Source organism: Entelurus aequoreus, linkage group LG12 (assembly GCF_033978785.1).
Source record: "Entelurus aequoreus isolate RoL-2023_Sb linkage group LG12, RoL_Eaeq_v1.1, whole genome shotgun sequence".
Lineage (NCBI taxonomy): Eukaryota > Metazoa > Chordata > Actinopteri > Syngnathiformes > Syngnathidae > Entelurus > Entelurus aequoreus.
The window spans coordinates 36,249,533-36,275,208 of record NC_084742.1 but is presented as its reverse complement, the minus strand read 5'-3'; the positions used below and the strand labels follow the sequence as shown (position 1 = coordinate 36,275,208).

Here is a 25,676-nt window from a genome sequence, read left to right as displayed (position 1 = left end):
TTCAGCCAGCAGTAAATGCTGTGTCAAAGGTCAGGCAGAAAAAAAAGAGTGCATGTAGGAAGACGAGACCAGGGACTATTAATGATGTGGGTGAAAAGACGGGAAGTGCAAAGTGAGAGCAGATGAGAGATCGAAAAAGAAACTCAGGAGCAACTTTAATCCTTCTAAAAAGGAAATAAAAGCTGTGCTGGTAGTAAAGAATTCAAATCAAGTGTGGATTTGGAGGCTTTGCTCACAAACGAAATGCATTAGTGATACTAAATCATTGGAGTGTCATCCAAATTAAAACGGATAACAAGAACTCAGCGGGAAGCTCACTCGCAGCTATCTAGATCCAATATTTATGCAAAAAGAAATTCCCCGGAAGGACTTAAGTCTGGTTTCAATCACCACCTCAGCACTTTCACACCATAGACGAGTGGAAATTACATCCAGGACTCAACTGGTGGGACTTTAAACAAAAGAAAGTGAATCAGTCTCTCAGCAGACTTGAAAAACCACAAAAAAAAAGAATTTATGAGAGCCAAGTTTGTTAGTGAAGTGAAGTATATTTATATAGCGCTTTTCTCTAGTGACTCAAAGCGCTTTTACATAGTGAAACCCAATATCTGAGTTACATTTAAACCAGTGTGGGTGGCACTGGGAGCAGGTGGGTAAAGTGTCTTGCCCAAGGACACAACGGCAGGGACTAGGATGGCGGAAGCGGGGATCGAACCTGGAACGCTCAAGTTGCTGGCACGGCCACTCTACCAACCGAGCCATACCGCCCCCAGGTATAGCTCTGTTTCACTTGTGTTACTGGGCTTTGTGTGAGTCTCTAATGCACTTTGCCGGCTTGCCCTATTGATTGATTGATTGAAACTTTTATTAGTAGATTGCACAGTGAAGTACATATTCTGTACAATTGACCACTAAATGGTAACACCCAAATAAGTTTTTCAACTTGTTTAAGTCGGGGTCCACTTAAATTGATTCATTATACAGATATATACTATCATCATAATACAGTCATCACACAAGATAATCATCAGAGTATATACATTGAATTATTTACATTATTTACATTGCGGGGTGTGGTAAATTGGGGGGTTTAGGTTTGGTTGGTATCAACACTTCAGTCATCAACAATTGCATCATCAGAGAAATGGACATTGAAACAGTGTAGGGCTGACTTGGTAGGATATGTACAGCAAGTAGTGGACACAGAGAGAGATCAGAAAGTATAAGAAAAAGTGTCTACATTTGATTATTTACATTTGATTATTTACAATCCAAAGAGGTATGATGTGGAAGGGAGGGTGTTAGTTTAGGGTTGAAGTTGCCTGGAGGTGTTCTTTCAGTGCGGTTTTGAAGGAGGATAGAGATGCACTTTCTTTTACACCTGTTGGGAGTGTATTCCATATTGATGTGGCATAGAAAGAGAATGAGTTAAGACCTTTGTTAGTTCGGAATCTGGGTTTAACGTGGTTAGTGGAGCTCCCCCTGGTGTTGTGGTTATGGCGGTCATTTACGTTAAGGAAGTAGTTTGACATGTACTTTGGTATCAGGGAGGTGTAGCGGATTTTATAGACTAGGCTTTGTGTGAGAAATGCTGGCGGTGCTCGCTCAGTGACATCATCAACGTTGTTCCACCCTGCATCATTTTCTCAAGGCTGGTTTGAAATTTTAAAAAAAACAATCAATAGCAGGGTGCTGCATGTGCAAGAAGCACACTGCAGTGTCATCGGGGCACTGGACAACACATTCCTGTGCTTAAAATGCATGGCAAAGCAACAGGTGGCGTCAACTGCTGCGTCATTTCAGTGAGGCAAGATAAGCCACTCCCACTCTTGTCCTGCGTCCTGACCCCGGCTTAAGTATACATGCAGCATCTTGGCGAATTGAAAATGATGACGACAAAAACATAGTGGCCAAGTTGAGCCAAGTCAGCCACACTTTATAGCATTCCCACATTGAATGAATGAGCGGATGACTGATTGGATGCATGAAAACTGTAAGTATGCTAGCTTTTTTTAGCTAATTTTACAGGTAGCCTACAAAGTAGGGTTGTATAGTATACCAGTATTAGTATAGTACCACGATACTAATGAATCCTATTCGGTACTATACCCCCTCTGAAATATAACGGTGCACCACCTCCCCGCCCCACCGTCGTCGTCACGTCGTGTTTACGAGCAGACGGGCATGTTCGGCAGCGCATAATCACAGAGTACTTACAAGCAGACACAGTGTGTACACAGAAAAGGGAGAACGGGCGCATTTTGGCTTCAAATATAAAGATAAAGTTGAAGTTATAACACTGAATCGCCCTCAGGAAGAGGTGCTTTAAGACATGGCTAGCTAGCTAGCGGCTAAAGTCCATCCGGAGTCGGCAGTGTTGTAGCTACTTCTAAATCACTAATCCTCGCCTCCATGGCGACAAATAAAGTATGTTTCTTACAAGTATCATCCCTGCAGGACGAGGAATAGCTAAACATGCTTCACTACACACCGTAGCTCACCGGCATCAAAATGTAAACAAACGCCATTGGTGGATCTACACCTAACATCCACTGTAATGATACCAAGTTAGGAGCGTATCTAGTCGATACTACTATGGTTACATTGATATTTTTTGGCTTCACATCTTCTTTCGTTTTTTTTAAATGTATATTATGTTTATATTTGGGGTTTTTTTGGCCCTAGTGTGTGAATGTGAATGTGAGTGTGAATGTTGTCTGTCTATCTGTGTTGGCCCTGTGATGAGGTGGCGACTTGTCCAGGGTGTTCCCCGCCTTCCGCCTGAATGCAGCTGAGATAGGCTACGGCACCCCCTGCGACCCCAAAAGGAACAAACGGTAGAAAATGGATGGATGGATGGATGGATTATGTTTATAAACTGAGCAAATATGTCCCTAGACACATGAGGACTTTGAATATGACCAATGTATGATCCTGTAACGACTTGGTATCGGATTGATACCTAAATTTGTGATATCATCCAAAACTAATGTAAAGTATCAAACAAAAGAAGAATAAGTGATTATTACATTTTGACAGAAGTGTAGATAGAACATGTTAAAAGAGAAAATAAGCAGATATTAACAGGAAATGAACAAGTACATTAATAATTCATTTTCTACCACTTGTCCTTAATAATGTTGACAAAATAATAGAATGGTAAATGACACAATATGTTACTGCATACGTCAGCAGACTAAATTAGGAGCCTTTGTTTGCTTACTTACTACTAAAAGACAAGTTGTCTTGTATGTTCACTATTTTATTTAAGGACAAACGTGCAATAAGAAACATGTTTAATGTACCGTAGGACTTTTTGTTAAAATAAAGCCAATAATGCAATATTTTGTGATCCCCTTTATTAAGAAAATAATTTTGGTTTTGGTACCAAAATAATGGTATCGGGACAACACTACCACAGAGTCAAACATTTTTGCACTTGATGCAAGCTAAAAGTTAGTACGCTCACTTTTCTTGCAAATTTTGCAGGTATACACCTAATGAGTTGTATTTTTTGTTACCTGGCGCTATCTGGCTATCGTGCTAACTTTCAGCATTTCAGTTTGGCGTCAGCTTTTCAGCAGTCACACGCGCGATTTCTACCATATTTTTTTCGTTTTCTATAGTCCGAATCAGAATCTCTATTAATGTTATTGTAGAGAGTACAATGAAATTGTGTGCGATCCTAATGAGTTACAACTAAATAATAATAATAACAATAATAATAATAGTAAAAACAAAATAAAAACAATCTGTTTTTTAGTGTCTGTCCCTGCCAGTGTTGCAGGTGAGCTGAAGAAGATTTTTTTGGGTGAGCAGTAGGACTGCAACTAACGATTATTTTGATAGTCTTTTAGTCAACGATTATGTTAACGATTAGTCGACTCATCAGATAATAAAGCGTACACATATCTAATGGCTCTAATTTTTCCATCGACTTTTAAATGCAGCTTAACATACAAGACAACTTGTCTTTTATTAGTAAGTAAGCAAACAAAGGCTCCTAATTTAGCTGCTGACATATGCAGTAACATATTGTGTCATTTTACATTCTATTATTTTGTCAACATTATTAAGGACAAGTGGTAGAAAATGAATTATTAAACTACTTGTTAATTTACTGTTAATATCTGCTTACTTTCTCTTTTAACATGTTCTATCTACACTTCTGTTAAAATGTATTAATCACTTATTCTTCTGTTATTTGGATGCTTTACATTAATTTTGGATGATACCACAAATTTGAGTATCAATCCGATACCAAGTTGTTTAAAGGATCATACTTTGGTCATATTCAAAGTCCTCATGTGTCCAAGGACATATTTCCTGAGTTTATAAACATAACATAATTTTTTTTTTAAACCAAAGAAGATGTGATGCCAAAAATATCGACGTAATCATAGTAGTATCGACTAGATATGCTCCTGTACTTGGTATCATTACAGTGGATGTTAAGTGTCGATCCACCAAGGGCGTTTTTTTTTAGGTATAGTACTGAATGTGATTCATTAGTATCGCGGTACTACACTAATACCGGTATACCGTACAACTCTACTTCCTCGTTATGTTTGCTTGATAAAAAGTACTGTGTAGCTCTTTATATCGTGTTCAAATTGTACAAACTTTTCCTAAAATATGGACTTTTGTCAAGGCTGGCACCCATTATTCATATTTACATTGTTTCTTAAGTATTGTTGCTTGAATTTACAAGCTTTTCTGCCCATGAACCAATTAAGATCGTGAATTGAGGTTCCACCGTAGTACGTTAACCTTTGACGCCAACGTAAATAAAAGATTCCGTGTTCCATGGAGCCATTAAAATGTCTGCAATGACCCCGAAGCGCTTAATTCCACGCCTCATTAACATTCACATTTCACCCTCTGTCATTAACTGCTTCCATTTAAAAAGCTTCTCTTTTATTGACCCTAAAGCAGGGGTTGGAAACCCAAAACGTTGATAGAGCCATATTGGACCAAAAATACAAAAAAACTAATCTGTCCGGAGCCGCAAAAAATTAAAAGTCTTATATAAGTCTTGTAATGAAGGCTTTTTTGGTTGATTGAAACTTTTATTAGTAGATCGCACAGTACAGTACATATTCCGTACAATTGACCACTAAATGGTAACACCCGAATAAGTTTTTCAACTTGTTTAAGTCGGGGTCCACGTTAATCAATTCATGGTAACACATGATGTAAGTGTCCATATTAGCTATATTAGCCTACTATCAAAATGACTTCAAAAGTCTTATATAAGAGTTATCATGAAGACAACACATGACGTAAGTGTCTATATAGCCTACTATCAAAATAATTTTGTGTCGCAGGCTGAAGCAAATCTTTGTTGACAGAAATGTTTAAATATAATATTTATTCTACACATTTTTACAACATTAGAAACTATTAGTAAATCAGAGGCTAATCAGAAGGTGAGATAACTCATGGAAATTACTGGCTTTTAATGGCCAAAGGTATAGATGTGTGTGTCCAAGTTAAAGGAAACGGCAGGCTGTCTTCTTTTAATAGATGTATTACAATCTTTGGCAAGCTAGGTAATGTTTGCTGTGGTCTGGAACAACATGGCACAGAAACAACTATCTAAAATGTGTCATGAGACATGCAAAACTAAATGATATACAAAGAGGATAAAAGCAAAGGATATTAAATGAGCTCAAATATACCTACAAGTGAGGCATAATGATGCAATGTGTACATACAGCTATCATGTTAGCATTGATTAGCTTGCCAAATATGCCTGATTAGCACTCCAACAAGTCAATGACATCAACAAAGCGCACCGTTGTGCATTCACGCACAGCATAAAACATTTGGTGCACAAAATGAGACAGACAAGGAGTGGAAGATTTTACATATAAACAAACTGTTGCGTCACAGTCCACACTATGGTGAGTTCAAGAACCGCCGAAATTAGTAGGACAAAACGATGTCCACCAAATACTCTCATCAGTGAAGCATAAACACAAACATATTCAAAAGTGGCCTTTCTAACAATTGGGAAGGTTTGTGTCATGTTTGTCCTCAAACAAAAAACATACTAAAACAAAAAAATAATTTTTCCTCCATCTTTTTCCATTTTCAATCCTTTTTTAAAAATGCTCCAGGCATCATTGGTGCCACTAGGGCGGCACCAAAGAGCCGCATGCGGCTGTTGCTGACCCCCGCCCTAAAGTCACGACGATAACCGCTGCAAATCAGCCCCTTGGCCGCTAATCTGATCCCGATCATAACAAAGAGATGGAGGGCGGTTGGACGTAATCGCCACGGCTTTTTAGGGCGATAAAATTGTGGTTTGGTCTCGCTGCGCAAAAAGAGAGACCGTTATCTCACTCGGAGCTGTAAAGTCCCCGACACACTCGCGTATGCACGGCCACTACACAAACACAAAGACCCTATGAGCATCCTGTCTGGACTCACAAGCGTCACAAAGGTCACCTTCAACTAATTAAATGGCTCATTCCGTCGCGACTCTGGGAATTTCCCTGCAGTAGCACAAGACACACCGCACCACACAACAGCCACAGGACGAGCTCATAACAACAATGATGTCATATTCTCATATCATGGGACCGAGTAGGGGTGGGGGGCGGGACTACTTAGGAGGTCAAGCAAACCTAGAAAGTAAAATAAAAGTGAAACACAATCCAGATTCTGAGAAAAGTACGCCTCTTCTTTACATGTTTCCGTCGTCCGGGCCCCCACGCGACTGCGGGGAAGAAAAGCTGAATGAGTCCAGGTTTGCAAGGAGTGCGATGCTTTACGACGTGTCAAGTTGAAAAAAAGTTACACTTCGCATACCTTTCCTCGTCACGGTCAGAAAGTGTCAGGGGGTTTGAAAAAAAAACAAAAAACATTGTGGACTCGCTGATGGAAATGTGATCCTCACATCAGGTGCAAACGGGGGACAAACCAGAGGCCCCACGCCCCCTGTGGGACACTCGCGTGTGTTTGGTAATCTTGCCTCATGTTCATGAAAAGATAAAATAGGGAAGTTTCTAGATTGTAAAATCTGACCATTTTTTTCCAAAATTAAGATTAAAAAAATTAAGCTGGTCTACTTCTTCAAAATTTGGGGGTTTCTGTGGTCAGAGAAATGGACAACATTTTGGATTTCATAAGTGTGTGTGGGGGGGGCACTTGTTTGCGCACAGGGGGCGTGGTTTGAAGGGATTAGATGCATGTTTGAGAGTAATATGAATGGCAAACACATCATTCAATACAATAACAAAATTACCAAAATGAAATAAGTAACTTTACCCAGATTTTTCATCACTGCATACTTCATGAGAGCCAACAAACATAATTAAACATCACTTACTGTACAATGTCTGCTCTCACTAGGATGCAGACTGTCAGGAAGTTGATATATTCCCGTTTCGACGAAGAATGACTCATATACCTGCTCAGTGGCCTTGTGGTTAGAGTGTCCGCCTTGAGACTGGAAGGTTGTGAGTTCAAACCCCGGCCGAGTCATACCAACGACTATAACAATGGGACCCGTTGCCTCCCTGCTTGGCACTCAGCATCAAGGGTTGGAATTGGGGGATAAATCACCAAAATTATTCCCAAGCGTGGCCACTGCTGCTGCTCACTGCTCCCCTCAGCTCCCAGGGGGTGAACATGGGGATGGGTCAAATGCAGAGGGTAATTTCACCGCACCTAGTGTGTGTGTGTGACTATCGTTGGGATTTTAACTTTAACTTGAATCTTTGCAAAGTTAAAAAAAAAAAAAAAAAAATTTAGACCCATTTCCGGGTCTAAATTGTCTGTCAAAGTTGACCATCTTCAGTTTATGTTGACATTATTTTACTATAAAGCTGAGAGACATGGTTTATAATGTCAAACAAACTTCGTTTGATAATGAAGGTTGCCTCAGCTCAAAGCCTGAGCCCCGACATTAATGAACTAGCATCCAAGAAAAGATGGCAAGTATCTGGCTTGGGCACATCAGATTAGATCAGTGTGTTGCAAACTGAGCAGTTTAAAGTCCTGAATGGTTGGTTTATTCATTGTTATTTTATTTTCAAATTTATTAGCCTGTGGAAAAAGTTAATGTTGATATTTACCTCAGAAGGCTGCAAATAGAAAAGAGGAATTCAATTTTTATTTAAATTGTATTTGATATGCCATTGATATTTTGTAATTATTATTATTATTATTTGAAACTCGATTTCTTTTTGTCATTATAAAGTTATATAAGCCTTGCTTGTTCAATATTCAATGCAAAACTTGTTTGGGTCCCTATTAAAAGGTTAATTTGTTCAACCTTGGCCCGCGGCTTTGTTCAGTTTTAAATTTTGGCCCACTCTGTATTTGAGTTTGACACCCCTGAGCTAGATAAACTCGCCCCGTGTACAGTTACAGTATATGCCCACTACTTCACGGTGGACAACTTCTTGAAGAGCAAACTTAGCTACACATCTTGAAATAAAGATCTGCCAACTATCAATCAGTCAGCTGCAGTGATCATTGTGTTTTTTTTCAGTGGATAGGCAAACATAGCATAATACCCTTTTTAAAAATGAGTGTGTGAGTGTGCTTATATAGCGCTTTTCTCTAGTGACTCAAAGCGCTTTACATAGTGAAACCCAATATCTAAGTTACATTTAAACCAGTGTGGGTGGCACTGGGAGCAGGTGGGTAAAGTGTCTTGCCCAAGGACACAACGGCAGTGACTAGGATGGCGGAAGGGGGAATCGAACCTGGAACCCTCAAGTTGCTGGCACGGCCACTCTACCAACCGAGCTAGGCTGCCCCGAATGTAATGTCAGCACTGCTAAGCTCAAAGTCAATCAATCAATCAAAGTGTATCTACACTTCACCCTTGCTCCTGATGGGTGCTGGTTAGCGCCTTGCATGGCAGCTCCCGCCATCAGTGTGTGAATGTGTGTGTGAATGGGTGAATGTGGAAATACTGTCAAAGCGCTTTGAATACCTTGAAGGTAGATAAGCACTATACAAGTATAACCCATTTATCATTTATATAGCCCTTAATCACAAGTGTCTCAAAGGGCTGCACAAGCCAAAACGACATCCTCGGCTCTAATCTCACATCAGGGCAAGAAAAAACTCAACCCAATGGGAAATAATGACAAACCTTGGAGGGGACCGCAGATATGGGGACTCTCGCCTTCGTTGACGTTAAATATAAATAATTTCCTCAGCTGATTAAAAACAAAAACCAGTAAAAAAAAAAAAAGACTTTTGTGTACATTCTTGCCTTTATGAAAGACAGTCCCAGTCACTATTAGTCATGGACGCGGCCACACACCCTCAAACACAGCCAGCCCAGGCCTGTCTTAAGCAAGCCGCATATTAAAGTATTGGGTTGCAGCTCCCACTAATCTGCAGGGGAACTGTTCCTTCATGTGCATGCTTGTTGCTCCTTCACTCGTCCACCTCCTCCTCGGTGCTTTTTCTAGCATTCTTCTCCAGTTTCCATAATTGTCCATCATTCTCTGCGGGCTGGAATGTCCCTTCATTCCGCGACAATCGGCTTCCTGTTTGTATGCATCTTTGCATACAGTAGCACACCTGCCCGGGTGTGCTACAGCTCAAAGAACAGTAAGAGGGAGAAGGATGCTCGCAGTGGAGGGCTCAAGTCGTCCGCACTAAATCAAGCAAACAGTGAATCAGCAGGCGTCAATCGCTGCGCCTCGTTTTCACAGCTTGTATTTACGAGTTCCCCGGGAGGAAGCTGGCCTGCACACTAAATCTCAGAGATGAGCTGCAAACACAAAACACGTGCATCGCAAAGACAGCGGATCGAGTGTCGCATCTGAGCGCGCTAGACTGTCGTCTGCTTGGGGTCCGGCTAAAGTTTATTTGCTATTGTTTTTGCAGCTGCACAGTTTGTGGAGTAGGCGAGGGAGGCGAAGACGAGACAAAACACTGTCAGCTGGTCTGACACTTTGGAGGGCGGAGGGTCAGCGTGTAGGGTCACAGGGTCATGCTAGAAGCAAAGTTGAAAGGCTGATTTATTAAATAAACAAACGCGGCGTGCTACGAATAGGACGTTTCACACATTCCTCGCGCAATGCTGAAGAAAAATGTTTTAGAGGACGTCGTTTTTGTCTAACTCGCAATGAAAATCATCAAAACTAAGCACTGTTACCTCCACCAAGCACAAGACTGGAAATGCTATATTTTACGGTCATGGGTTGTGCTAATAGTGCTTTAATTCAGTGTTTTACAACCTTTTTTGAGCCAAGGCACATTTTTTTAATTGAAAAAATCCAGGGGCACACCACCATCAGAACATGTTGAAAACTAAACGAAATTCAATAGTCTGTATCGGGGGTTCCCAAACTTTTTGACTCGGGGGCTGCATTGGGTTGAAAAAATTTGGCCGTGGGCCGGGCTGTAAAAATATATATATATATATATATATATATATATATATATATATATATATATATATATATATATATATATATATATATATATATATATATATATATATATATTCCGAGCGTGATGATGTCACGTTATCGATGGGAAAATGCATTTTTAGACAATATGATTTGCCTGAGTGACTATGAGACACCGAGAGTACAAGCGGTAGAAAATGGATTAGAAAAGACAGATTTTTAAAAATAATAATAAATTTTTAAAAAAAAAAAATACATATATATATATATATATATATATATATATATATATATATATATATATATATATATATATATATATATATATATATATATGTTTTGGTTTTTTTACTTGGGACTTCCCGCAGGCCGGATTTTGGACTCTGACGGGCCGGATCCGGACGTAATTTGGGGACCCCTGGTCTTTATTGACAATATAAAGTTGTTCTCATCAAATACCTGACGCAATTGTTCGATATGAATTCAAACCATAACCATCCATGCATCTTTAATTCTCTGGTCTCAAAGTAAACTTACAAAGCAATTCGCTACCTGCTGCCACCTACTGATTTGGAAGAGTATTACATGGTTACTCTGCTGATCTCTAGACAGCACAGACACTCTTCAACTGCACATTATTTGCGGATTATAATTATTGGTTTGCAAAAAAATATTTTTTTGACCAATTAGGTGAAGTTACATAATTTCCCATGGCACACCAAACAATATCTCTTGGCACACTAGTGTGCTGCGGCACAGTGGTTGAAAAACTAAAACTAATACATTTAGTAATACAGATCAAAGTTAGACAAATGGTCAATGATTTATGGACAGTTAGTTGTTTCATTTTGCTCAGATGTTGTCAGTCCGCACCAGTGGTACACAGCCTTAGCCCAATTTTGCGGCAAGTCGGCGAGACACTTTGTTGTTTGTTGACTCGCATGAGAAATTTGAAGTTAATCCGGCTTGCGGGATTTTATAACCGCATCCCCATGTGTTAAATTTGTCAGAGAAATAATAGCGCAGACCACACAGTCGGTCGTGGTGCATGTTTTGACAGATTTTCATCCCTTTGTGTGCAGCCATCCAGGAGTTACACACACAAATACAGTCAATGGGAGTTGATGTCTTTCTGGTTGTTTGGATTGCACAGAAAATAGTCTTTGCAGGTGTCATGTCAAAACCATTGTTTTCCTGTCAGTTTTATGGCCTTCGTAGGTCCACATTATTCAACAAATACACCCTAAGAGGCAGCTATCATGTCAGCGCCTGCATTTTAGAGCTTTTTCGAGACCCATGTGTGTTACATCCTTGTTTGCTTTTTCTCTGTGTGTGGTATTTTAGTGACGGTCTTCTGCCCTTATTTTGTAGTGTTCACTTCCTTGTGCCGTGCACGGGCTTCTATTCCTGCTGCCTGATTGGCAACCGGGACATACCTGTATATGGTTGCAAATCAGTCTCCAATTTCAGTCCAGCCCTGTCTTCCAGAAAGCGTTGGATCAATGCTTCGTGTACACGTGTTCTGTGTCTTGTGCATTTACTTGTGCACTTGCCTTCTTTTGTTTTTCTCCGCTCCTTTTGTGAGTGAGTTTTCTGTTCTTTTCTCCTCTCCATGTAAGCACGCCTTTTGTTTACATTAAATAATATTACTTTATTCACTGTCTGCCTCTCTTCTCTGCATCTTTGGGGTCACGCCGCCAAGCTGCGTTCCAGCTATTGACACATGTTCACCCCTCACTGAAGGAACAAGATGTACAAATCACATTATGCATCCACAAGGATATTTATTTACCCGGACAAGCCATCCATCTGTTTTGCAGTCTTTTGTCGTTCTCACCTTGTGGCTGCCTGCACTTAAAGGGGTCATATTAGGCCTTTTTCCACCAAAAGTTTAGGAACTTATTTAGTTTATACTAGGGCTGTCAAAGTTAACGCAATAATAACTTGTTAAATATAAATTTCAATAACAGTACAAATTTTTTTAACGGCCGATTAACGCAAACACTTCCTTTTTGACACTCGGGCAGTTCACTTGCTACTGACGAGCCACAAGCCAGCAGAAATGGACAAAGAAAGTCTAACTTGTGGAAATATCAGGTTCAAAGCCATGGTTAGTTGTTCTCCCGACAAAAAACGGACTATTTTTCGCCGTGAGAAGAGGCGACGTCCCTGCAGCAAACGCCTGCAGCAAACGCCTGCTGCGCGCGTCGTTCAGAGGTGGGTGGGGCTTCACTTCTGTGTTCAGACTACGGTTAAGGTGCAGTGATAACATAACATTAAGATTGTTACTGTGACTGATTTAGTAAGTAAGATGACATAAAAGCGCAACAGAAATGAAAGACGGTCAACAGGATGTAAAAAGGAGACTTTTTTTTGCCATCAGTTGATCCGACATTAAAACATGTCAAGACACTTTCTCAAACCAATCACACACTTTTTCCGGCTTCAAAATAAAAGTGCTACGCTATACATCCGAATGAACTATATCAAGGGTTTCTCCTTAATGTACGGGCTTCATATTAGCCGCCACACCTAACAAAAAAAAGCAATATAATGTATTGTAGCGTTCAGGAGAAAACAAAGTCTGACTTTCTTTTTAGCTTCTATTGCCAATTCAATGATAACAACGGGCCCAATTCCAACAAGTATTTCCTCTGCGCACACACGTCTGCCTCCATGCTTCATTCTCAGAAACACAACACTTGTTCATTCTCCGCCGACACAATGTGTTCACAGACCATGGGAAAAATGACCATCATAACATACACATTAACACCAGCATGTAGTTACAGTATGAATGGCTATATAACGTTTATTATTTGGATGCATGTGCATGTACGAGCCAGTCTGCCCCACAACAAAAGGATAGAGAAAAATAAGAAAATTATTGACTACAAGGTCGGACTCGCGCAAAGCTCTACAGGTACATTTCTACCATATATGGACATAAAAAAAATGTCACAAATTGGACAAATTCCAAACGGCTGGTTTGGAGGAAGTATGAAGGAAGGCAAGATTGTTTTATAAATATATCTGCCATGCCTTCATGGTTAGAGTTTAAATTCAGGCCTTATGCAGATTTCAAATACAATATATGTATAAAAAAAATTGGTTTCACATAATGCGTCCATCTCCCCTGACAGGACAGAAGATGTGTGTAAAAGATGTGCTGAGCCAAAGCACCAGAACACTCTTTTATCTGGACAATGCTTGTTGGTGTCCAGTTTTTTTTAAGACTATATCAAAGATTAGCCCTTCTGCAAAACACATTTGTCTCACAAATAAACAAAAGTATCCTGCAAGTAGTCACTAAAGGCATGTACTTCCTCGAGGTGGGAATACGTCGTTGTGCAAATATCCTGGGATTTATCCCGAAACGACTCCCTGAATGCATCGTAAAAATACCTGCAGGTAACGAGCACCAAAGATCTAAGCTAACCTCCTCTATCTTCTCTCCTCTTAAAACAGTCTTTTGGAAGAATTTGACCTCATAAATCCTTCCAAAATTCCAAGTGAAAAAAAAAAAGCAGAAATGGACAAAGAAAGTCTAACTTGTGGAAATATCAGGTTCAAAGCCATGGTTAGTTGTTCTCCCGACAAAAAACGGACTATTTTTCGCCGTGAGAAGAGGCGACGTCCCTGCAGCAAACGCCTGCAGCAAACGCCTGCTGCGCGCGTCGTTCAGAGGTGGGTGGGGCTTCACTTTTGTGTTCAGACTACGGTTAAGGTGCAGTGATAACATAACAATAAGATTGTTACTGTGACTGATTTAGTAAGTAAGATGACATAAAATCGCAACAGAAATGAAAGACGGTCAACAGGTTGTAAAAAGGAGACTTTTTTTTGCCATCAGTTGAGCTTTTTCCACTCAATTCTAAAAACGTTACTTCAGATATACCAAATAAATAAAATGAGATCTATGCCTATTATTGTGCTACATTTATTTCCACTGCAAATGATTTGCCACTTGCCAAGATTCAACATTTTATTTCTAGAAACTTCCCTAGTTTTAAGAGCTATTTACTTATTTTTAGTCATTGACTAATCTTAATCTTAGCATGAATAATTATACTTTTTTTATATTCTTGTTTCAAAATGTTAAAATTGAGGAAATAACTATTCGAATAAGTTTTCCCCCCACATCGAAAATTGTGTCCAGGGAGGGAGAGAGAGACTCGGCAAAACCGAAGACGAGCGTCTGCTGCAACTTTTCTTTTCAACCCTTTGTGCGGATTATGATTAATTCTTTATCTAAACAGAAAATAAGAACATCCTATCAGTCAGCATCTCAGTGAGCGCAGACATTGTACAGTAAGTGATTGTTTTATTATGTGCGTAGTTTATTTCTTGTTTAGCACTTAGCAATGCTGCTACATGATGCTTAGTGTTTCACTAAAGTTGTTTAGCACAGAGCCTCTAAAACTTGTAGATCATCCTCTTTATATTCAGGACCAAAAATACAAGGTTCTGGATCAACATTTTTCCGAAAGTCCGGTAGATTGCCATTGTTGTTGTTGGCGAAGGGATCTGTGGTTGCCACCAGGCTACGTCACGGGTCACGTGACTGGCTCACTCATTATCTCTCAAAATGGCTCCAAAATCTCAGTGAGATTTATACTATTTTGATCATGTCTATTTACTTGCAAACTTTGTAAGTCTTCCTTGTTATAAATCAAATATATATGATAGTAGCTTCAATATAGAGGCAACTTGTTTTTCCATTATACTGGTACTGGTACAAAAGGATTTAGTTGCATAATAGAGTATAGGGTTGCACGGTATACCGGTATTAGTATAGTACCGCGATACTAATGAATCATATTCGGTACTATACCGCCTTTAAAAAGTACCGGTTCCACTCCACCACGTCGTCAAGACGTGTCATTGCTGGTTTATGAGAAGAGGAGCATGTTCCGCAGCGCACAATCACAGAGTTTTTACAAGCAGACACAGTGTGTAGACACAAAAGGAAGAACGGACCCATTTTGGCTTAAAAACTATCGATAAAGGTGAAGTTATAACACTGAAACGCCCTCAGAAGAGGTGCTTTAAGACATGGCTAGTTATCTAGCAGCTAAAGTCCATCCCCAGTCGGCAGTGTTGTAGCTACTTCTAAATCACTAATCCTCGCCTCCATGGTGACAAATAAAGTACGTTTCTTACAAGTATCATCCCTGCAGGACGAGGAATAGCTAAACATGCTTCACTACACACCGTAGCTCACCGGCGTCAAAATGTAAACAAACGCCATTGGTGGATCTACACATAATATCCACTGTAGTGATACCAAGTACAGGGGCGTATCTAGTCGATACTACTATGATTACATCGATATTTTTTAGCATCAAAAAATTGTATTTCGTTTTTAAAAAATGTATATTATGTTAATAAACTCAGGAAATATGTCTCTGGACACATGAGGACTTTGAATATGACCAATGTATGATCCTGTAACGACTTGGTATCGGATTGATACCCACATTTGTGGTATCATCCAAAACTAATGTAAAGTATCAAACAACAGAAAAATAAGTGATTATTTCATTTTAACAGAAGTGTAGATAAAACATGTTAAAAGAGAAATTAAGCAGATATTAACAGTAAATGAACAAGTAGATTAATAATTCATTTTCTACCACTTGTCCTTAATAATTTTGACAAAATAATAGAATGATAAATGACACAATATGTTACTGCATATGTCAGCAGCTAAATTAGGAGCCTTTGTTTGTTTATTTACTAATAATAGACAAGTTGTCTTGTATGTTCACTGTTTTATTTAAGGACAAAATTGCGATAAAAAACATATGTTTAATGTACCCTAAGATTTTTTGTTAAAATAATAACAATGTATGTATATATATATATATATATATATATATATATATATATATATATATATATATATATATATATATATATATATATATATATATATATATATATATATATATATATATATATATATATATATAAAATAAAATAAATAAAAAAACATTTTGTAGTCCCCTTTATTTAGAAAAGTATCGAAATACATTTTGGTATCGGGACAACACTAATAGAGTATGAATTGGGTAACATAGCCAATTCACATTTTAACAACAGCATCTTGCTAGGTTAGCCTATTCACCCAAGAAAAACAACATGATCAAGCTGACAGCTCCCATGTCTGCAGCTGATTGATGAATAATTGGCAAATCTTTATTTCAAGATGTGTAACGATGCCTCCTTTGCAGGGCAGTTCTACATCCATCCATACATTTTCTACTGCTTGTCCCTTTCAGGGTCGCCGGGGGTGCTGGAGCCTATCTCAGCTGCATTCGGGCAGTAGGCGGGGTAGACCCTGGACAAGTAGCCATCACATCGCAGGGCCAACACAGATAGATAGACAACATTCACACTCACATTCACACACTAGGGACCATTTAGTGTTGCCAATCAACCTATCCCCAGGTGCATGTCTTTGGAGGTGGGAGGAAGCCGGAGTACCCGGAGGGAACCCACACAGTCAAGGGGAGAACATGCAAACTCCACACAGAAAGATCCCGAGCCCGGGATTGAACTTAGGACCTTCGTATTGTGAGGCACATGCACTAACCCCTGTTCCACCGTGCTGCCCAGCAGTTCTACAAGCACAATAAAAAACTAATTGATAAATGACGGTGTATATCGTGGAGTACTGGACCACATTACGCAGTTCCGGTGTGCATAAATCTCATTCCTCCGATTCTTCACCTATAAATAAAATGCCAAGAAAGACAGAATCCAGAAATGAAGATAAAATAGAAAGTCAGAGAGGTCAAGTCGGCCAAGAAGTGAGCATATTTGGCAGCAGACTAAGTAGGCTGTCAAACGCAGATATGTCTCTGTGATAGTTTGGAATCATTTGCATCATTTGGCAAGTTTATGAGCAGTGAAAATTGTTATGCTAGTTCCTGCTGTTCATGCTGGATCATGGCAGACCGAGCATGCAAGCAGCAGTGGAGGACCAATCTCCTCGCCATCCACTAATATCCAATGTGGTCTTTAGAGTATTAAGAGCCTGACAGCCCGCAAGAGGATGGAACTTCATTTCATCGTTCAGTCAAGTGCGGCTTTGTGCCGCCGCGGCGAATCTGCTGCCAATTTTCTTCCTTTTCTTCGAGGTCGCGAGGGGCAATTTTCTGCTCTCAGGACCCGAGGAACGCGAGGTTGAGACCGACACGCTTGGCCTAGCAGGACGGTAGAAAGATGGAGGAGGCGACAACACGGGGAGAGGCCTGTCTTTGTCGGCCAGCAGGGGGCGCCTGCACCCGTATGCCTAAAACGGGACTGTTAATTAAAAGACCCGCATTATTGCCATTTTTACCAATTGAAAAAAAAAGACTCAGACAGTCCCACAATAGTGTATTAGAAGAGTGTCGTCTAAAATCCAGCCTTGATGCTGGAATTTAGACAGTCTATGAGTACATTTAGTAGGCTTACTGGCGACACACTGTTATGTGTCTGTAGCTTTAATGCTAATGAGCTGTTTGTGGCTCCATTTAAAAAAAAAAAATTCCAAGGTGGTGCCGCTGTAGTGGCTGCTGGTGGAAGGAGCTCTGTGCTTTTGTATCATCCTTTTGTGTTCCTGACGTTCCTTTTGTGTTCCTTGTTTTCATGTGTGTCTTTTTTTACTTTTGGTTCGGGACCCTTTGGGACTGTGTGACGAGGGGCGGCACTTTCGTGACTTCTGCGGTGCTTTTTGTGAACTTCTGCATCTGACTCCCGGGAGCCTTTTGGCCATGGAGACCAGCTGCTGGGTCTCGACACACTAGAGTCCGTTTGGAGAGACTGGAGGCAATGCAGCTGAAGAGACAGGGCTGCGGAACTGGCGCTGAGCGCCGGGACGGACAAGCTTCGCAGTGTCTTGGCTGAATGAGCAGGTATCCGACACCTCGGTATCCTTAGACGCATCCTCGCTCAACCATGCAGACTGGACACTGGGCGAGAGTTGGTGGGCAGCCGAGGGTGGAGTCGGCTCTCTTGGTTGCTTTGTTGGGTCTGCTCCTGCCTCTGGCCATGCTCCCCCCACCCTAGCATACAATGGCGTGGAACACCGCAGAGGCCACCACAATGTATAAGGTTGTTTTTTTGCTGTTGTTTTACTTTTGTAGCTGTATGTAGAAGTGGCTGGTTGCATCAGCTCTGCTATTTTAATGTCTTTAATGTCCTTTGTATTCTTTGATGTTTGATGTTTACCTCTTACACACATATTAATGTCAATCAATCAATCAATGTTTATTTATATAGCCCTAAATCACAAGTGTCTCAAAGGGCTGTACAAGCCACAACGACATCCTCGGTACAGAGCCCACATACGGGCAAGGAAAAACTCACCCCAGTGGGACGTCGGTGAATGACTATGAGAAACCTTGGAGAGGACCGCATATGTGGGTAACCCCCCCCCTCTAGGGGAGACCGAAAGCAACGGATGTCGAGTGGGTCTGACATAACATTGTGAAAGTCCAGTCCACAGTGGATCCAACACATCAGCGGGAGTCCAGTCCACAGCGGGGCCAACAGGAAACCATCCCGAGCGGAGACGGGTCAGCAGCGCAGAGATGTCCCCAACCGATGCACAGGCTAGTGGTCCACCCGGGGTCCCGGCTCTGGACAGCCAGCACTTCATCCATGGCCACCGGACCTATGCAACTCCCCCTCGCAAGGGACAGGGGAGAAGAGGAGAGAAGAAAAGAAACGGCAGATCAACTGGTCTAAAAAAGGGGGGGTCTATTTAAAGGCTAGATTATACAAATGAGTTTTATGTGTGCTATGTGGGCTAAGGCTATGAGTTTTTTTCCCTTGGCTTCAGTCTGGACCCCCTCTCCAGGGGCCCAGGCTTAGACTGAATACATTTTTTTCTCACCTTGTTTGTAAGGGGCGCCGGAAGTTGGCAGACCTGTCAGCGATCCTGTTCTGTCTCCCTGTAATGTTTCTGATCTTGAATGGGATTGTGCTGAAAAGCTTAAATTTAATAATAATAATAATAATTAATAATAATAATAATCCTCGCCTCCATGGCGACAAATAAAGTATGTTTCTTACGAGTATCATCCCTGCAGCTATAACAAATAGCTAAACATGCTACACTACACACCGTAGCTCACCGGGGTCAAAATGTAAACAAACGCCATTGGTGGATCTACACCTGACATCCACTGTAATGATACCAAGTACAGGAGTGTATCTAGTCGATACTACTATGATTACGTCGATATTTTTTGGCATCACAACATCTTCTTTCATTTAAAAAAAATGTATATTATGTTAAAATACTAAGGAAATATGTCCCTGGACACATGAGGACTTTGAATATGACCAATGTATGATCCTGTAACAACTTGGTATTGGATTGACACCCAAATTTGTGGTATCATCCAATACTAATGTAAAGTATACAAACAACAGAAGAATAAATGATTACATTTAACAGAAGTGTAGATAGAACATGTTAAAAGAGAAAATAAGCAGATATTAACACTTAATGAACAAGTAGATTAATAATTCATTTTCTACCACTTGTCCTTAATATTGTTGATAAAATAATAGAATGGAAAATGACACAATATGTTACTGCATATGTCAGCAGCTAAATTAAGAGCCTTTGTTTGTTTACTTACTAATAAAAGACAAGTTTTCATGTATGTTCACTATTTTATTTAAGGACAAACTTGCAATAAGAAACATATTTTTAAAGTACCCTAAGATTTTTTGTTGAAATAAAGCCAATAATGCAATTTGTTGTGGTCCCCTTTATTTAGAAAAGTATGGAAATCATTTTAGTACCGGTACCAAAATATTGGTATTGGGACAACACCAGTCCCCACTAGCTTGAGCTCACCATAGTCATGCGGCTAAAAGGGACGTGACGTATTAAGTGGTATCTATGGATATAACAAGTGGACAGATGGTGCCATTTGGATTCTGGGTTGGACATTCAAGTGTTGTTAGCTAGTTTGGGCTTCTGTATTTATGTAGCAGCAACAAAATTTACCACAAATTCCCTTGACAGCAGTTCATTTGACCCTTTCAATTCACAACACGGGGCGCTATAGGCATCTCAGGAAAAACAAACAGTTCAGTGGCTCGAAAATGGTTGTCGTGGCCATGTTAGACGCACCCCCTGGGAGGCCACTCTACCCACCCAGAGTGTCGGGGCTCGCATGGCCACAATCTGGGTTTTCTTGTAGGGCGATTCCCCTCAGAGTATATTCGATACACACACGCCACAAACCACAACCATCGGGTCCAATTTGCAGTTTGAGGTGCAGGAGAAGCAGGCCGGCTGCCAAGAACAACACCTTGGTCATCGCTGCAAGACTATTAGCTTACTTCTGATCCATCATGTTCCCTATTTTGTGGCCTTTCGGCAGATTACTCAGGACGGTTGATAACAAGGGGAGCTTAGGACTAGAAGATAAAACACAGAAGGTGAACGGACACGACTGGTGTGACGTAACAACGGCTGATTTACAGTCGGCCGGAAGTAGGGAGTACAAACACGAGCCGGAGTCTCAGGAAAGATAAACCAGACAGGCAAATAAGGTGAACCCCTGGCGGGACTTGGTTGTTAATCATGATGGAGCATTTGATGAGCAGAAACAGATGATGGCAACAAAGAAAGAAATTAAAATCTTCAAAGAGCTTGCTGACTGAAGGCTAATAATGATGGATGGATTCGTAATGGGCCAATATATTATGGCCCTGTCTTACATTCTGTTTCCCTGTGCTGGCATCTTAACTACAAAGGTGCATTACCATTTTCAACTTGGCACTCAGTCATACTTTGCCTAGTTTAGTTGCACTGTGCCTTGGCACACTTCACACCTGAATTCCAGCATGTTGAGCTGAGGTGAGCATTCTGAACTTTATTCGATACACTTGGCCTACTTTGGGCCAAGGCACGGCGTGATTGCATGACCTGGTGCCGCCCTAGTGGCTCCCTGGAGCTCTTTCAAAAATGTATCAAAATAGAAATATATTTTTGTTTTAATATGGTTTCTGTAGGAGGACAACATGACACAAACCTTCCTAATTGTTAGAAATCCCACTGTTTATATTAAACACGATTCTCTGATGAGAGTATTTGGCGAGCGTCGTTTTGTCCTACTAATTTTGGCAGTCCTTGAACTCACCGTAGTTTGTTTACATGTACAAGTCTTATGCCACTCCTTCTTTGTCTCATTTTGTCCACCAAACTTTTTATGCTGTGTGAATGCACAAGGGTGAGCTTTGTTGATGTTATTGACTTATGTTGAGTGCTTATCTAGCATTTTTGGTCAGTGCATGATTGCAAGCTAATCGATGCTAACATGCTATTTAGGCTAGCTGTATGTACCTCATTTGTAGGTATACTTGAGCTCATTTAATTTCCTTTACTTATGTCCTCCATCCATCCATCCATTTTCTACCGCTTGTCCCTTGTGGGGTCGCTAGTCCTCTGTGTATTTAATTTGTATCTGCATTTTGCATGACATATTATCTGTATGTAATATTGCCTGCATTTCTGATAGTTGTTGGTGTGCCATGTTGTTCCAGACCACAGCAAACGTAACCCAGCTTGTAAAGATTGTAATAAATCCATTAGAAGAAGACAGCCTGCCGCTTCCTTTAACTTGGACAAACACATTTATAACTTTGGCCATTCTAAGACAGTCATTTACAGGAGTTATCTCACCCCCTGAGAAGCCTGCGTTTTACTAATGCTGTCCAATGTTGTAAAATTTGTAGAATAAATATTACATTTTAGCCTTTCTGTCAACAAAGATTTGTGTCAGCCTGCGGCACATAGTCATTTTGATAGTAGGCTAATATAGCTAATATAGACACTTACATTAAGTGTTGCCTTCATTACAACACTCATATAAGGCTTTAAAATTTTTGCGGCTCCAGACTGATTTATTTTTGTATTTTTGGTCCAATATGGCTCTTTCAACATTTTGGGTTGCCGACCCCTGGCATAACCAATCATGGAGCAACATAGCTGAGTCATAGAACGACACGCTTCAAAGTCACCAATGGTATGCTTGTTCACCCGCGACTACATTCATGTGTGTAAAAAAGACGTGTCATTTAATGAATAATCTCGCAAGTAATTAATGATAACTGTTACTAAAAGTTAACAGAACGATTCCAAAAATAAAACTGAAAATAATCTAGAAAATCAGGAAAAACCTTTCCAGGTTAAAACTCAAAGTTTGCACTTCTATTTTTCAGGTGACTGAGAACATCATATCTAAGCAAACCTTCATGGGTGAGCATGCACACACACACACATTTATGCACACCCATTATGGTGGACACTCATTATTTTTTCTAACCTTTTGTCCTCCGTTTTATAACCTCAGTGGCCAGGACCATGCCTCGCACTTTCAACAACTCGGGGTCAAAGTTCATGAGCTCAGTGGTCCAAAGGCCATCGGCTCACTTGACACTCCGAGACACCAGCTCGCAAGGTGAGTGGCAGGGGACACTTTGGGGGGGTTGGTGGGAAGTTGATGATTGATGATCATCACATTGTTACAATTAGCAAATATTGGTTTCTTACTCACTTGAGACCTTCTCCGATCAGTGCCGCTCTTTTTTGTAACTCGCAATGATTTTTCCAAGCTCCGCCCCTTCCTCAACGCTGACGAGTGTCTAAAGACCGAACCAAGCCTGTCATGATCCGTGGCCCAGATCGTGTTTTGTTTAGTTTTGTTCTGTTTGACTACCTCAGTTCTGTTTTTGTTTCCATGGGTGCTGTTTAGTCTCACCTGCCTCTGATTAGTGTTCGGCACGCTCACCTGCTGCTGGGCGCTAATCAGAGAGCTACTTATTCACGTTGTGCGCCACACTCGGTCTGGCTTCCTTATTTGCTGTAAGCAACAGTTACGTTGGTTTATTCCTGTTTTCTAGCTCATGATTCCTGTTCTAAGTTTTTGCCTTAGCTCCCCGTGCGATCGGCACCCATCTTTTTTGTTTGTTCCCTGTATTGTGTATGTGGTATGATTTTATGATAAATACATAATTTCTTACCTGCACGCTTCGTCCGGAGTTGTCCGTCTGCATCCTGGGAGAACGACCACGCATAAACATGCGACCCCGACGTGACAAAGCCATCGTGCTAAACTGGACTTGCTACTTTTGTCCTTGAACAGACTACCCTAAGCCCGGTCTCCACCAGTCTTGCCGCCACGTGGTGCGCTCATGGGCCAATCAAAGCTTGGGCGCTCACCTGCACAACATGACCTTAACCAACGGGAGGCTCCGAGTGCCCCAGGACGGGCGCTACTACCTCTACTCGCAGGTGAGCGGTCCTGTCCTTTGGCGTTAAAACTTCCTGTCGTTAAAAGCACAGGAGTAACACGTGGGCCACGCTTGTTTTTCAGGTCTACTTCCGTTACCCGTCCCCCGCTGCCGGGGATGCGGACCAGCGCAGCGTCAGCCACCAGCTGGTGCAATGTGTCTACAAAAAGACGTCGTACCCGAGCCCTATTCAGGTACACAAGCACTAGTCTCACGCTGGTTGGACCGTTTTAATGACGCCATCTGTTTTTGTCCACCAGCTTCTGAAAGGGGTGGGCACCAAGTGTTGGGCGCCCGACGCCGAGTACGCTCTTCACTCCGTCTACCAAGGGGGACTATTTGAGCTGAGAGCGGGCGACGAAGTGTTCGTCTCTGTATCGTCGCCGACGATGTTGAACGCCGACGATTCGTCCAGCTACTTCGGCGCCTTCCGACTGGACCTGTGAGCGTGTCGATAAAGCCTGGAGGTTTAGTTGGTCTGTCTGGAAGGGTATGCAGAGAGACTCCACGAGAAGACAAGGAAAAGGACAATTCCGAGGTTTCTCCTTTGAGCCAACGCAAACTACTAAGGGGCAGAACGAGGACCGTGCTGCTGTTCTACATTTTTATCCGCCGGGATTCCTTCGTTTTTTTTATCATTATGAATCTGCTATTGTTTTGCAAGGGAATCCTAAGATTTGGACTCCAGACCGAAGAATGTACAGACAATAAAAAGGCAACGTTGAAGGAATGCGGAGCAAATAAGTGCCATGAGGATTGTGTTCATACAAATATGTGACGAAGGATGAAAGGTGGAGACTTTATAATTGTATTTTTGCCTTGGGATGGACAAAGGCCACCTGCTGAAGACCACACCAACACAGGTAGTCAACTTTGAAGTGAGGGCAGCGTGGAGCAGGACGATGGTCGGGAGAGCAGACTGAGCCAGACAAGCGAAGGATAAAAAGGCGGGAAAAGATAGAGGCCGAAGCTGTTTAGCCACTTTTTTCTATTTTGACTTCTTCACTTTCACATTTAAACAAACAATCCGGTCTTTCCTGTGGAACCTGCGAAGCCGACACTTGCGTCCAAGGCTTTGACATGGGAACATTTGCACAACATTTTAAAAGTTGGCCTCAAACTGACTTTACGTTTACTTTTGATACACAATGCTAAAAAGTTCCATTTGAACATACAAAGTTTGGAGACTTTCCAATAAAGAAAGAAATGTCTTAAATATAAACAATGTGGAGCTTTTAAAGGCAGGATGTCCAATTATTTGTTTTTGTTTGTTTGTACTAAAACGATCTGTCCTTTCCTATGAACTGCAATAATCGCTAACAACAAAACTGTTAAAACGGCTAAACTGGAAAGTTAAGTTAAATGGGCAGAAAAAAGATTGTCCACTTGAAAGCAAAGGGGGGGTCAAAAGGTCAAAAGTTTACATACACTTGTAAAGAACATAATGTCATGGCTGTCTAGAGTTTCCAATAATTTCTACAACTCTTATTTTTTTGTGATAGAGTGATTGGAGCACATAGTTGTTGGTCACAAAAAACATTCATGAAGTTTGGTTCTTTTATGAATTTATTATGGGTCTACTGAAAATGTGACCAAATCTGCTGGGTCAAAAGTATACATACAGCAATGTTAATATTTGGTTACATGTTCCTTGGCAAGGTTCACTGCAATAAGGTGCTTTTGGTAGCCATCCACAAGCTTCCGGCAAGCTTCTGGTTGAATTTTTGACCACTCCTCTTGACAAAATTGGTGCAGTTTAGCTAAATTTGTTGGTTTTCTGACACAGACTTGTTTCTTCAGCATTGTCCACACGTTTAAGTCAGGACTTTGGGAAGGCCATTCTAAAACCTTAATTCTAGCCTGATTTAGCCATTCCTTTACCACTTTTGACGTGTGTCTGAGGTCATTGTCCTGTTGAAACACCCAACTGCGCCCAAGACCCAACCTCCAGACTGATGATTTTAGGTTGTCCTGAAGAAT

The 25,676-nt window shown here is 41.0% G+C and overlaps 1 protein-coding gene across 1 annotated transcript in view; it reads left to right on the top strand.

The window, feature by feature from the left end:
• Positions 1-24,917, top strand: part of LOC133662164 (tumor necrosis factor ligand superfamily member 10-like) — an 80,471-nt gene extending 55,554 nt beyond the window's left edge. Inside the window, exons 3-7 of the mRNA XM_062065899.1 lie at positions 22,626-22,662; positions 22,757-22,864; positions 23,549-23,697; positions 23,780-23,890; positions 23,957-24,917. Of these exons, the coding sequence (XP_061921883.1) occupies positions 22,626-22,662; positions 22,757-22,864; positions 23,549-23,697; positions 23,780-23,890; positions 23,957-24,142 (591 nt within the window). The 3' untranslated portion in view covers positions 24,143-24,917. The remainder of the gene's footprint in view (positions 1-22,625; positions 22,663-22,756; positions 22,865-23,548; positions 23,698-23,779; positions 23,891-23,956) is intronic.
• The last annotated feature ends 759 nt before the right edge of the window (positions 24,918-25,676 follow it).